The sequence below is a fragment of the Molossus molossus genome, unplaced genomic scaffold (genome assembly GCF_014108415.1).
Source record: "Molossus molossus isolate mMolMol1 unplaced genomic scaffold, mMolMol1.p scaffold_m16_p_22, whole genome shotgun sequence".
In the NCBI taxonomy this organism is placed as follows: Eukaryota; Metazoa; Chordata; class Mammalia; order Chiroptera; family Molossidae; genus Molossus; species Molossus molossus.
Window position 1 is genome coordinate 20,033,017 of NW_023425358.1, and position 13,219 is coordinate 20,046,235.

General features: G+C 50.1%; 1 protein-coding gene across 3 annotated transcripts in view; it reads right to left on the minus strand.

Moving 5' to 3' along the window:
* LIMK2 (LIM domain kinase 2) overlaps nucleotides 1-13,219 on the minus strand; it is a 68,082-nt gene that overhangs the window by 5,829 nt on the left and 49,034 nt on the right. For 2 of the 3 annotated variants that reach the window (XM_036276757.1, XM_036276759.1), the window contains 11 exons: nucleotides 12,684-12,793; nucleotides 11,904-12,092; nucleotides 10,641-10,746; nucleotides 10,096-10,292; nucleotides 8,229-8,415; nucleotides 7,288-7,374; nucleotides 5,722-5,853; nucleotides 5,475-5,531; nucleotides 3,328-3,393; nucleotides 1,143-1,317; nucleotides 318-373 (listed from right to left, as the gene is read on the minus strand). In XM_036276757.1, coding sequence (XP_036132650.1) covers nucleotides 318-373; nucleotides 1,143-1,317; nucleotides 3,328-3,393; nucleotides 5,475-5,531; nucleotides 5,722-5,853; nucleotides 7,288-7,374; nucleotides 8,229-8,415; nucleotides 10,096-10,292; nucleotides 10,641-10,746; nucleotides 11,904-12,092; nucleotides 12,684-12,793 — 1,362 coding nt within the window. The remainder of the gene's footprint in view (nucleotides 1-317; nucleotides 374-1,142; nucleotides 1,318-3,327; nucleotides 3,394-5,474; nucleotides 5,532-5,721; nucleotides 5,854-7,287; nucleotides 7,375-8,228; nucleotides 8,416-10,095; nucleotides 10,293-10,640; nucleotides 10,747-11,903; nucleotides 12,093-12,683; nucleotides 12,794-13,219) is intronic. The other variant, XM_036276758.1, reaches the window with a different exon arrangement.

Sequence of the window (13,219 nt, forward strand, 5' to 3'; positions counted from 1 at the left end):
TGGGGAAGGGGGAAAGGTTGCCTCTGGCTAAATACAGGCACAGGAATAATCTCCTGCCTCTCCAGACCAAGTGACTAAGAGGAAGCCACTTTCCCTTTCTGAAATTGTGTTCTCCCTGAAAAAAATCCTACTTCGTCCTTCTCCTGGGACCAATGAGACTCAACTGTGTCAGCAGATGTGTGATAAACTGTACAATTCTACCCTCGTGTAGATTTTATGATGAGTCACTCATCTTTAGGAGGAGGAGCCCCAGTTCTGAGGTAGGACAGAGCTGCTAGGCCTGCTGCCTCAGGCCTTGCCTACGTGCAGGAGCTCACCTCACAGAGAACGATCCCAAAAGAGAAGACATCCACCGTCTCATCGTAGCTCTTTCCTTGGGGAACACAGGAGGAAGAGCAGGCTGTTAGGTTTGATCCCTTACCTGATCTGCACTGGGTCTAGGGCCAAGTCAGGCCACAGCCAAGAACCAGGACTAGAATAGAATCCATGGGGATGCCCCAAAGGCTTCCCAGGACAGGTATCATCTAAAAACAACCTTTTCTTAGTCTTAGGTGAACTGGTTTGGAAAGATCTTGTAAAACAACACTGCCCATGATGAAACTGCATGGGAGAGGGAAAGAGAACTGGACCAGGGTTCATCTAGACTTTACCATTAGCCAGCTATGTGCTCCTGGGCAAAACACTGAACTTCTCTGGGCCTCAGATTCCAAAAAGGGTTGTATCAGACCTTTTCCGAGGCCTCACAACCCTGTGCATTTCAAGAATTCCAGCCAGTATCTCTGGATAGTTTGAGCATTATCCACAAGAGGGCACCCCACTTCAGCTCTCAGCACAGAGAGAGAGAAGGAAAGGTTGAAGCTCAGGCAATAAGCAGGAGCTCTCACCTACCTTTGGGGCACAAAAGCCACAATCAGACATTATCAGAAGCCTCAAATGGAACATTGATTAGATAGTAGACATAAGCTCAGGGAGAAAGGAGTTTCCCAGTCTGGCAAGGGATAAAATCATGCAGCCTTCAGTTCTGGGTACTTGGCCTTATATTTCACAGGCCACCCCTGGAGCTCCCAGGGCTCTTCTCTGCTATGAGATGGGCCCCCGACTCCCCTCTGGAGGCATGTCCCCTCAGAGCACCAGGTACTCACCATTCAGCATCTCAGGGGCCATCCAGTAGGGGTTTCCCACCACTGTGTAGCGCTTCTTGCGGTCATTTTTGCGCAGGGTACGTTTCTTGGTGGTGGCCTTCTCCACAGGGGGCTTTTTCCTCTCCTCTACTATGAGTCGTGACAGCCCAAAGTCTGCCACCACCACGGTCTTGTCCTGGTAGGACAAGGGCCAGGTCAGGACTTGGTGGGGACCATTTCTATGGATAGTCATTGAAAAGCGGAGAAAAGATGTGTAGCAAAGGAGAGTGAGTCACAACTGAAGTTCTCTCTGACAGACAAGGCTCAGCATTTGTTTTCTAAAAGTTTGGTATATCTGCACAAGATTCCCTGGACCTGGGGGTGTTCACAGCAGAGCTCCTGGAGCCTGGAGACATAAGGCCCCGAGAACTAGAGAGTAGAACTCAGAAGCAGGACAGGGGATTTTTTTGTTTGTCCCCCATCCTGCCTTGCTGCCCAAAAGATTTTTTTTTTTATCCTCACCTGAGGACATTTTTCCATTTTTTATTCAGATAGAGTGGGAGGGAGAGAGAGGGAAAGAAACATGGACATGAACGGGACACATCAAGTGGCTGCCACCCGCACGACCCAACCAGAGCCGGGGACAAACTGCAACCAAGGCACATGTCCTAGTGGGAACTGAACCCGGGTCTCTTGGGACCGCAGGCCAACGTTCTAACCGCTGAGCCAAACCAGACATGCCCAAAAGATTTTTAAAAAATATGTTTTTATTGCCCTGGCTGGTATGGCTCAGCAGTTAGAGCATTGGCCTGTGGACCAATGAGTCTTGGGTTCGATTCCGGTCAAGGGCACATACCTTGGTTACAGTCTGTCCCCGGCCCTGGTCAGGTTGTGCGGGAGGCAACCAGTGAATATGGCTCTATCACATCGATGTTTCTCTCTGTCTTTCTCTCCCCCTCCTTCCTACTCTATCTGATGATAAACTGAAAAATATCCTCGGGTGAGGAATAAAAAAATAAAATAAAATATGCTTTTATTGACTTAGAGAGGGGAAGGGAGAGAAAGACAGAGAGGGAAAGAGAAACACTGATCGGCTGCCTCCTGTACCCACCCCCACTGGGGATTGAGCCCGAAACCTGGGCATGTGCCCTGACCAGGAACCTAACTGATGACCTTTTGGTGCATGGGACAGTACTCAACCAACAGCCACAACAGCCAGGGCTTCCCCAATAGATTTAAAATGGCTAGAATTAGGGTAAGACACAAAAAGACAAAGTGGAGGCAGTCAGTCGGGTACTTGGAGGATAAGCTCTTCAAACAGCTATGGGGGCCCTGGACAGTTGGTTAGAGCGTCACCCCATGTACTGAAGGGTAGAAGGGTCATGGATTTGATTCCTAGTTAGGGCACATATCAGGTTGTGGGTTTAATCCCCGGTGGGGGCTTGTATAGGAGGCAGTTGATCAATGTTTCTCTCTCACATCAATGTTTTCTTTGTCTCCCTCTCCCTTCCTCTCTTTCTAGAATCAATGAAAAACATGTCCTTGGGTGAAGATTAAAAACAAAACAAAACAAAAAAATAGCTATGGGGCAGTCATGTGGAAAAGGGATTAAGACTTTGAGCCCTGGCCAGTTTGGCTCAGCGGTTGGAGCGTCAGCCTACGGACCAGAGAGTCCCGAGTTTGGTTCCTGCTAGGGGCATGTATAAAAAAAAGACTGTTTGGTATGGGTCTAGAAGGTGAAGCCAGGGCAAGTTAGTGGACACCCAGGAAGCCAGATTGCAAGTCAACAGGAGGAATAACATTGTAACAAACAGCTGACCCGTCAGTGGAAGAAATGCAGGCCCCAACCCAGTGATTGTAAATATACTAGCCCCATGGCCTCTGGCACCAGAGCTGTAAAATGGAATCCACTGTGAGCCGCTTTACAGGACCATCGTGGAGCAAAACCAGGAAAATGACAGGGCTCTATATACAGAAACTCTTCTAACCAAAGGATTTCAAAGGTTGCTACTGGGAGGAGGTGGAATTGTATCTGCAAGTGTCTGAGAGCTCAGAAGACAGAGGAGGACATTGGAGGCAGCAGGAAGGGCAAGATAGGAGCCCCAGGTGATATCTCTGGTCTAAAGCAAGAAGGGATAGTCAGCATCTTTTGTACAAGGAAGTCTGCAGGGCTGGCTCTGGGGAGGTCCAGAGTGGTGGGACATACCAGCTTGATGAGGCAGTTGTGTGAATTCAGATCCCGATGGATGATGCACATGGAATGCAAATAGGCCTGGAACAGAAGTACAAGCTGAGGTTCAATGGCCAGTAAATCAACCACACAGACTCCAGATTTGGGCCATAGAACTGGCTCTTCTTCCAAGCCCTTACCACCTAGCTCCAAAATCCAATCTGGACTCCAGAGCCCAGGCCCTCCTGCTGTCACCCCCTTGTCCCAACACCAACAGCAAGCCAAAGGCTGCTTGGGCTTCCTCTCTCCCTGTTGCCATCTCCTGCACATCCTTTGTTCACTGACCCCAACCCAGTGGCTACTCTAAGCCCTCACTGCTGTCTCTTAAAGTCTCCAAATTTACTGGGCCCTGGTTCTTACATGTCCCCATCCCCTCCACCCATTTACTTAGATCCAGGACATCTCAAGTGAGCACCCTCAAATGCACTGCTCCTGGCGCCCTCATCCCAATCTCTGGCTTGAGCTACCATGGATCCTTCCTGCCTCTGATAGGGGAATAAGTGACCTCCTCCTGGACCAGCTGGCTCTGTATTCCTGACATTCCCCTTCCCTGTCACCTTCCTTGCTCTCTGTTTACACTTTAACCTCTCTTTCTTCCTAATCAAATGTTTCCAAACAGGTCTGTGTGGTATTTCCCCTCATAGGTCTCCATTTCTGGCTCTTATTACTCTCTGAAACTACTTCCTTTTCCTTCCCTTCTCTTCCCTAGCAAATGTGGAAGGAGCCACTTCCACCCTCCCCAGCCTCCTGCAATACAGCTTCCATCCCCTGGACTCCTGGAGCTGCTCATACTCAGGGAGTTCTTCCTAAATTGTTGCAGCTCCTGACCTGCCCATTCCCTCCTCAAAGGTTGCCCACACCTCTCCCATGCTACCCGCCCCTGAGACACCTGTGTGCCTGCATTTTCCTTCCAGCCTCCCAAAGGGGGCTGTCAGCTATTCTCAAAGACACCGTCTCTTCATGTACTGACCTACACGAACTGCATCAGCCTCAGCAGGCACCTATCCTAGCTTTTCCCAAACCTGTCTCCCAATCATTACTGCCACCCCCGAAACATCTGGTAAATGACACCAACGTTCTTCTAGATACCTCAAGCCACCCCAACTCCTTCTCCCTCCACCTGTTCCCTCACTGCCAACCCATCTCTCCATTCTGACTCCACTCTGCCTCCCAATCTCCTATCCCCCCAGCCATACCCTAATTCAGAAACCTGGAATGTTTCATTAGCCCCTACCAGGTTTCCTTGCCCCAAGTTCTCCCAATTCTACCCCAGCCTATTGACCATACCAGACTCCTGTGCAAAAAAGCACAGCTCTGGCTACAAAACTTACTTGCTTAAAAATATTTTTTACATCTGTAATTTTGGCTTCCTAAATAAAGTCCAACTTTTCTACTTAAGATACGGGGACCTTAATATATCTCAGACTAATATTGTCATCATGGATGCCACATGATTAAAATCTCAGGACTGACTAGCCCAAGCTCCTACTTCTGTCCCTTTCTCATCTGGAAACCAAGGTTGTCATGAGGAATAAACACACACATGCATGACAGTCCTTCAGCTCATGTCTGGCAGATAGCACTCAGCAATCATCGACTATTGCTATCATCAGTAACATTCTTTCCCAGGTAAAACAGACTGTTTCCTCCTCTCTCCTCTCAGGTCTTTGCTGCTGTCATCTTAACTTTGGAGCTTCTCTGCCAAGAGGAACTTTTATCTAGTTCTGACCCATCCTTCAGGGCTCAACTAGAATGCATTTCCCCATTCTCAGATTTCCTAGGCAGCAACGTTCTCTGTTTGCTTCAAAGGTTCTAAGCACCTGGACACCTTTGTACCAGCAAGGCCAGGCCACCTTGTGTTAGTTTGCTTCTATAGTTTGCCTTGCCGGTGTCCTATATGCCCTTGAAGATTTAGATTCTTTGAGAATAGGGTTGTGATTTGAAAACAGCCATCTGGGGTCAATTTCACTGGCACAGAGAGAAGCTCAGTACATAGCTGCCCAGCCCACACCAAGCTGCCTTCCAATGCCTGCCCACAATCCTTGCATCTCTCCCAACTGCTGCCTTCCCCCACCCCCGTCTTCTTCCACCAACCCACTGGCAATGTTATTGTCAAGACTCACCATTCCAGAGGCGATGCCTTTGGCAAACCTGACCTTCTGCTGCCAGGGCAACGGGTCCTACAGGATGAGGGAATGTCTATCAGAGGCTATTGGGCCCTGTTCCACTCGTGGTCCAGGCCCCGTGGGTCAACATGATATGCCAGTGAACCCTCTCTGCCTGTGCCTAGCCCCACCCATCATGGACCTTTGTAGGCAAAGCAGTGAGTCTCTCTAGCTATCATGGTTCCAGGGTAGTAGTGACACTCACCACACTGCGCACAAAGTCCTTCAGTGTGCCCCCCTCAATGTACTCTGTCAGCAGGTTCAGCTTCTTGTCCTTGTATAGCACCCCGATGAACTTGAGCACGTTGGGGTGGTCCAAGCTGCGCATCACCTTCACCTGGGGGTGGGGGAGGCCAAGGAGGGTGGGCAGTTACTTCCCACTGTGTCTTCCTCACTCTTTCCCTCCAAGTGGTCAGCATGACCATTGTTACTTGCATCTCCTACCTCCTATGTTACGTGATGGGGAAGAATACCTCCACACGGATGGGCAGGGCCCCATGGGCCTTACCCTCAGAATCCTGCATTTCTAGGAATCACATTGGGGTAGGAGGGTGTTGAAGTGGGAGGTTCCAAGAGTGAAACAAAGGCCTGAAGGACAGCACCTGGGTCACAGGTGTACCCAGTTGAATTAATGGAGCAACCTGGAAGAGGTGATGAAAACTGTGGAAATACTAAAGGGGTGTCAATTCTCTGGGATGCCCCACTCTAGGCTCCCTTAGCAGGGTGTTCAGGTGGTAATTATAGCATCTAGTTGTACTAAATTGGTTTGTTCTCATGTCCTTCATCCCATTATCTGTGAGCGCCTCTGAACCACAACCTCATTGGTTACTTCATCCCTTGTACTCAGCTCATGCTGTTTTCAGTACGTGTTCACTGAACAAATAATGCTATAATTCAGAGGGGAAGGGATGTTCCTCGAGTGCTCTTTTAAAAAAAAATTTTTCCCTTTATTGATTTTAGAGAGAGAGATAGAAACATCGATGATGATAGAACATCGATTGGCTGCCTCCTGCATGCCCCCCACTGGGGATCAGGCCCACAACCTGGGTATTTGTCCTGACTAGGAATGGAACTCGCGACCTCTTGGTGCATGGGTTGATGTTCAACCACTGAGCTACACTGGCCGAACTCTAGTGTTCTTTTCTGCTCAGCCTTTAAGATGATTCCAGCCCTGGCCGGTTTGGCTCAGCGTTTAGAATGTCGGCCTGTGGTCCCGAGAGACCTGGGTTCGGTTCCTGCTAAGGGCATGTACCTCAGTTGCAGTTTGACCCCGGCCCTGGTTAGGTTGTACAGGTGGCAACCACTCGATGTGTTCCCTTCACATTGATGTTTCTCTCTCTCTCTTTCTTCCTTGCTCTCCCTCCCACTCTATCTGAACAAAAAATGGAAAAAATGTCCTTGGGTGAGGATAAAAAAAAAAAGATGATTCCAGACCTGGTCAGTTTGCCTCAGTGGTTAGAGCGTCAGCCCGCGGACCAGAGTCGTGGGTTTGATTCCGGTTAAGGGCATATATCTCAGGTGCGGTTTGGGTCCAGCCCTGGTTGGGGTCGTGCAGGAAGCAACCAATCGATGTGTCTCTCTCACATCGATGTTTCTCTCTTTCCATTTGTCTCTCCCACTCTATCTGAAGATAAATGGAAAAATATCCTTGGGTGAGGATTAAAAAAAAAAATAGATTCCAAAAATAAGTTTCCTCTTGAAATCATTACTTAGTAAGATCTTCCCTCTTCCAACAGTGACACCAAACTCCTAACTCCACCCACTTTCTTACCTCAGTCAGAAAAGTCTTCTGTGTTTCCTCATCACACCGAATTAACTCCTTCATGACCATCACTTTGCCTGTGGCTTTGTGTGTCACCTACAAGGAGGGTGACGATTACAGGTGCAGAGACAAGAGGCAGTTCTGGGGAACTGTGAAAATCTGCACAACTGGCCATCCCATCCCCTGGAGGATGCACTGAGCCAGATCAGATGGACAGTTCATGTGTAGAAGACACAGCACAGAGCAACAGGGGATTCAGAGAGGAGCACACCCCCTTCCCTGGAGAGCTGGGCATGCAAAGAGGAAAGGCAAGAATCCAGAAAAGGGAAGTGTGGAATGAGGTAGGAAGGGATTATCAAGCCAAGCAGGGGCTCGGGTCATCTGACAGGGGAGTGAGTCCCTTGGGTAAACAGAAGTCTAGGGGCAGGACAGTCAATGCCACAGACATGCGCTAGGAGGGCTGGGTGGGTTGGGGGTGAGCTCTTCAGCCTCAATGCTCCAAAAGCTGAGACACATGGCTTACCTGACCCCCCCTCCTAGCTCTCAGTGGAGGAGGAGGAGGAGGAAAAAAAGAGAGAGAGGTTAGTCCCCAAGGCTGTTCATCAGGGAGGCAGGAGCCACTCCCCTGTGTGCTCCTTGTAACAGGCCTCACACTGAGGCCGGTGGGCACCTAAAAACACCCACTGACTGGAGACAGGAGGGCGATGGGCACAGCTCATCCAAATCTGGGTCTCCAGGTTCACCAAGCTCACTGCAACCGCAATGCTGATCTTAGGTGGCCTGGGAGGACTGGGGTGGCAGGGGTGCAGCTCTTATACCATAACCTGCAGCCAGGGAGGAGGCCTGGTGTCCTGCAGGGTGTAGGGTCAGACCATGTGATAAGAACTCCCCAAAAGAAGGTGAGAGGGGGTGAGACACAGAAGAGCAGAGCAGCTGCTGCCTGTGCTTACCTTGATGGCCTGCCCAAAGAAGCCCTTTCCCAGGATCTCCCCGTGGATCAGGTCACACGGCCGGAAGATCTGCTGGGAGTAGCTGCTAGAACAGCGAAGGGATTCGGAACGGCTGATGTCACGGCTAAATAGCAGGGGTTCCTTTGGGGAACTGGGGCCAGGGGACTTGGAAATGCTGTTACTGCGCCTGAGGATGAGGAAACATGGTGGCAGGGATAGGGCAGCCCTCAGAGACCTGCTAGGAAATCCTGGGCGCAGGAACCTCAGGTCTACCCTGACTATTCCAATGTATGCGGTTTAGGAGCTAAGACTGGGGAAGGGAGACTCTTATATCAGACAGATGTGCCATTTGGGGGCTGCAGATATCATAGTTTATTTAAGCACAGTAAAAACACATTCAAAGTGGGAACCCTGAGAACTTCTCAATTGGGACGATTGACTACATGCTACTGGCTGATAGTGTTCAATACAAAACAGCACTGTAGATGATGATCCACCTTCCATGACTGCTTGATTCAAGGCACTAACTGGGTCACAGTGATAGCTTCCTCCATCCCCAAAATGACCAATGGGACTTTGGATATTTTGCACATCTTTGTATCTGTCTACATTTCCTAAATTTAAAAATAATAAGCATGTTTGATTTCTATAGCAGTAAAACAAGTATGTTTACATTCTTAAAAGCAGCCAGCAGTAACAGTAATGGTTGATGACTGTTACTTTAACTTCCTGAAGAAGGGACAAGATGGCTGAATATGGAGCACTGAAGGTGGACTGTAACCCTGCAACCTTCTCTCTGGGCACACTCCTTTTTCACTTGGGCGACCCAGAAAGGACAGCTTCCCAGGCCTCGTTCTTCTGCCCTGCCCCTGCCAAGTGTGCCCACGGAGCACACAAGGTGAACTGCATGACAGCCCTCCAGATATCTAAGTAGCTCTCTGGCCACCCTCACCCATATCTTCCCTCTTCCAGGCCATGTGTTCCCAGGCATTCTCAGCCCTCTGGCACTGTGCCTCCACCAGCTTGCTCATGCTAACTGAGGCCAAGAGGGCAGCCATTAGTGACAGGAGCCACCTGCTGGGAGGACCCTATTTCCAACAGATGCCAGCGATGAGGGCCCTGAGTGATTTAGTCTGTTTGGTCAGGAGGGTGGATAAAGAACCTGATTCTTAGTAACATTAACAACACCTCGCATTTACTGAGTGCTGACTCTATGCTGGCACTGTGCTACTTTGCATCCTTTCCCACACTGAATCCTTATATAACTGGTGAGACAGTCACCTTTATCTAGCAACTCCACTTCACAGATGCAGAAAGAGGCTAGGGGAGACAAAGTGATTTGTAAAGGGAGGGAGCTCAGCTAGGTGTTATCTGGGTGTGCCTGCCTACAGAGCCAGTGCTCTAGACTCCTATTCTTTCAGTCTCCTCACAGATCTGGTTTTGGTTGTTGGTCCCTCAAATCTAAAACAACTTGCCTTCAACTCTTGTTTTATAGTTTTCAACATCCTTATTTATACTTATTAATTCTATCTGTGCCCCTAACTCCAACCTCTGAGCCCCGTGCTTTCCCCGTAGCCCATGCTGCCCTTCGGGGTCCAGCATCACTGCCTCCTGTCCAGCTCAGGAGTTCAGTGGACAGTCTGTCTCTCTGGTTTCTGAGGAAACCTGGCAGACAGCTGGGTCAGATCACACACAGGGCCTGGTTATGAAATGTGATATCCATGGGGGGAGCTGGGTCAGCACAATCTTCATAGCCCATCCCTTGCCAGCTGGTTCCCTTCCTAACTCTGCTGGTCTCTGAATGCCAGCTCCACCTCATCTGAGGGATAGCCATGGGACAACACAGAACCAGGGTAAAAGGCGGCACCTTAGGGAACGTCTCCTCAGTGTCCCTTCCAGATTCTCCTTGGTGTCCATGGTGCTGAGGGTATGAGAGTGTCCAGCATTCTGCATGTGGGGAGAGAGCCGTGCATCCAGCCGCAGCTGGTCCAGGCGCTGGGAGACGGGGTCGTGTTCAATCAAGAGCTGAAGTGTCTGGCTTGTCTGGCTAATTGCATCCTCTACCTGTGGCCAAGAGCAGTGTAAGGCTGGTTCCCACAGGCCATCCACCATCAGCCCAGATGATCCAAGCGCAGTGTGGCCAATGCTCAACTTGGCTAATAGTGGCCTCCAGATGCCAGTAGCCCCGCAGTGCCCTCTGCCTGGCATCCTGTCAACTTCCCCATCTGTTAGGCCATCCCTGCAACCCTGGGAACATGCCAGGCTGACACAGGAGGTCACCAGTGGTCACAGGCTCAGTGGCAAGACAAAGAGATAGTCTAGGGGTAGAGAAAGGGAAAGGCCATAGTTTGATCTCCCAGAGGGTCTGTTCCATGTCCCAATCCCATAAGACAGACTGGACACACACTCTACCTCCTCCACTCGGAGTGTGCGGACAGGGGTCCCATTGATCTCCAGGATGCGGTCCCCAGGGTGGATGGCATTGCGGTTGTTGGGACTGATGTGCATCCGGTTGACCCTGGGCCAGACAAGAGTTGGGGCAGGGTGAAGGGATCCTAAAAACACGCCTGACCAATTTCACTTGTTCAGGAAAGGCTCACCAGGACCCAGGCCTCTATAGGCCCCAAGGCCCAGGACACTCAGAGAAAGGGCACTTACCCGATGGCCTAAGCCACAAACTTGGACGTCATCCTCCCCATCAAAGTTCTCTCCCTGCCCCCAACCCTCACCATCTTGGAGGATCCTGCCTTCTCTCCATCACCATTTACTGACATCTCTCACCTGGATCATGCAACAGCCTCCTAACCAGTCTCTACATCTCTAGGCTTGCTCCCCTCCCACCCAACTTCCACACCAGCGATCCTTCTAAAATGCTAACCTGATTGCATCACTTTGTTGCTTTAATCCCTTAATAGACCTGCTGAGTCTTCATAACCTAGCCCTTCATGATTTAAAACCCCCGCTCTGGCTACTCCCAACCACCTAATCTACACCAGACACAACCACAGACTCCTACCTCTGCCCTGAACACAATTCCCTCCCCTCTTCACCTAATGAGGCTTTCGAGCAGACCCCACCTCTTCCTGACTTCCCTAATCCTAGTGACTCTCACCTATACTGCCAGCACCCAGTGCCCAGCACATAGTAAGTGCACAACCACGATTTATAGGGTTGGCAGCCACAGATGCCTCATTACTGGTATTGAGATGGACAGACTCTGGCCTGGACCTAGGATGGAGTCTTAACCTCTTTCTTCTCCCTCCATTCAGTCACTCGACCAACAAAACAATAATCGATGACCACCTACTATATGCCAGGCACGGCTCTAGACCCTGGGCATGCAGTACTGAACAAGACTAACTGGAACTCATGAAGAGGACAAATGATAATACACATCATCAAGCCAAATAATTTCAAAGAGCAAACATGATCTGAAACATGACACGTGAGAGGTGAGTGGTTCTAGCATTAAGTATCTAGTGGAAAGCGGCCTAGGCAGATAGAACAGTAAGTGCCAAGGCCCAGGTGTGGTTACAGCAATAGTGAGTGCCAGGAGAAAGATATAAGATGAGGATGAAGAAAACTCCGCATAAGACTTGGGAGTTCTGATCTACTTGAGGCCCATCTATGGACTCGGCTCAAGAACCCCCGCTCCATGGTTCTCAAAATACTCACTCTTTTACTTGCACAGTGGTGGCGTAGTTGGAGCAGACACTCTCCACAGACACAGAGAAGCCCCGCCTGCCCTCGGTGGTGGCTGGCATGGAGATATGTGTGACGGAGTAGGGCAGCTGGTCCTGAACAGACTCCGTGGATAGCCTCTCAAACATGGGTGCCAGCACCACCTCATTGTGGCACTTTCCACTGGGGAGAGGAGCATAAAGGGGGCTAAGATCCAGGAGCCCCACCTGGAGGCCCCCAGCAACCACTGCACCATATGGCTTCAAGCAATAGTGCCCACAGTTCCACTATGACCGTCCTTGCCATGATCCAGCTGGCTGCCCAGAATGAGAAGCCTGGGTTCTCTGGGATGGGCTGGGCCTGGCAGTGAGATGGCCTGGATTTTCTTTGTTCTGCCTTTGATTCAGTGAGGATCCAGCCCCCTTCCCCTCTCTGGGATTCAGCCTGACTTCTTTTGTCAACCAAGACAGTTGGACTGAGTGATCTCTAAGGTGCTTTGCCTTTAATATTCTGGGATCCTTCTCTGAGAGCACCTTTCCAGTCATTCTCTGTTCCTGGGACGACTGCAGGGCAGAATGTTGTTATTTTCACAGTAGGTAAGGACAGAGGTCAGAGAGATGTTAATTGTCTTGGTTACAGAGCTGGTTAAGAACACTGCTGTGACAGGAATCCAGTGCTCTGATACCCCGGTAGTCTTTCTGCCCAAATCATGTTGCACCGTCACTCTCTTAGCTACTCTTGTAGGGGAAGATAGACACAGGGCCACCATCTTACCAGTAGAGGGTGGTGTGCTGCACCAGGGCATATGCATCCCCATCCTCAATGATCACCTTGCAGCTCATACAGGCAAAGCACTCTGGGTGGTACTTGAACTCCCCGGCCACCTGTGAGCAGGTGGGGAGAAAGATGGACAGATGGAGAAAGTGGGTCTTCACTATTGCTGGAGTGAGGGTAGGAGTGGGTAAGCAACCTCTGATCAAGAATTTACGCATCCTGGCAATAATGTATCATTGCATTTCCTGCCCTAGAGCTTCTAGAGGAAGTGTCAAGTTGGTGCCTCCCTATGATTTTTGAGATTGGCTAAGACTTTAGCCATGAAAACAAGTCCCCAGGAGTAATCATCCCCAGTCCAAAGGTTCACGGTTCCTCCAACACAGAGCTGGCAAGTCTGTGACTAGCCTTAAAACCCTTTGTCTAGAGCAGGTAGGGGAAGCAGAACCTCTCTCTGCTAGTTCATTCCAGAGTCTCCCTTTCTGATTTCCTGAACACAGCTTAGGTGCATGTATCCTCCTCTCAACTTGTAACACTTT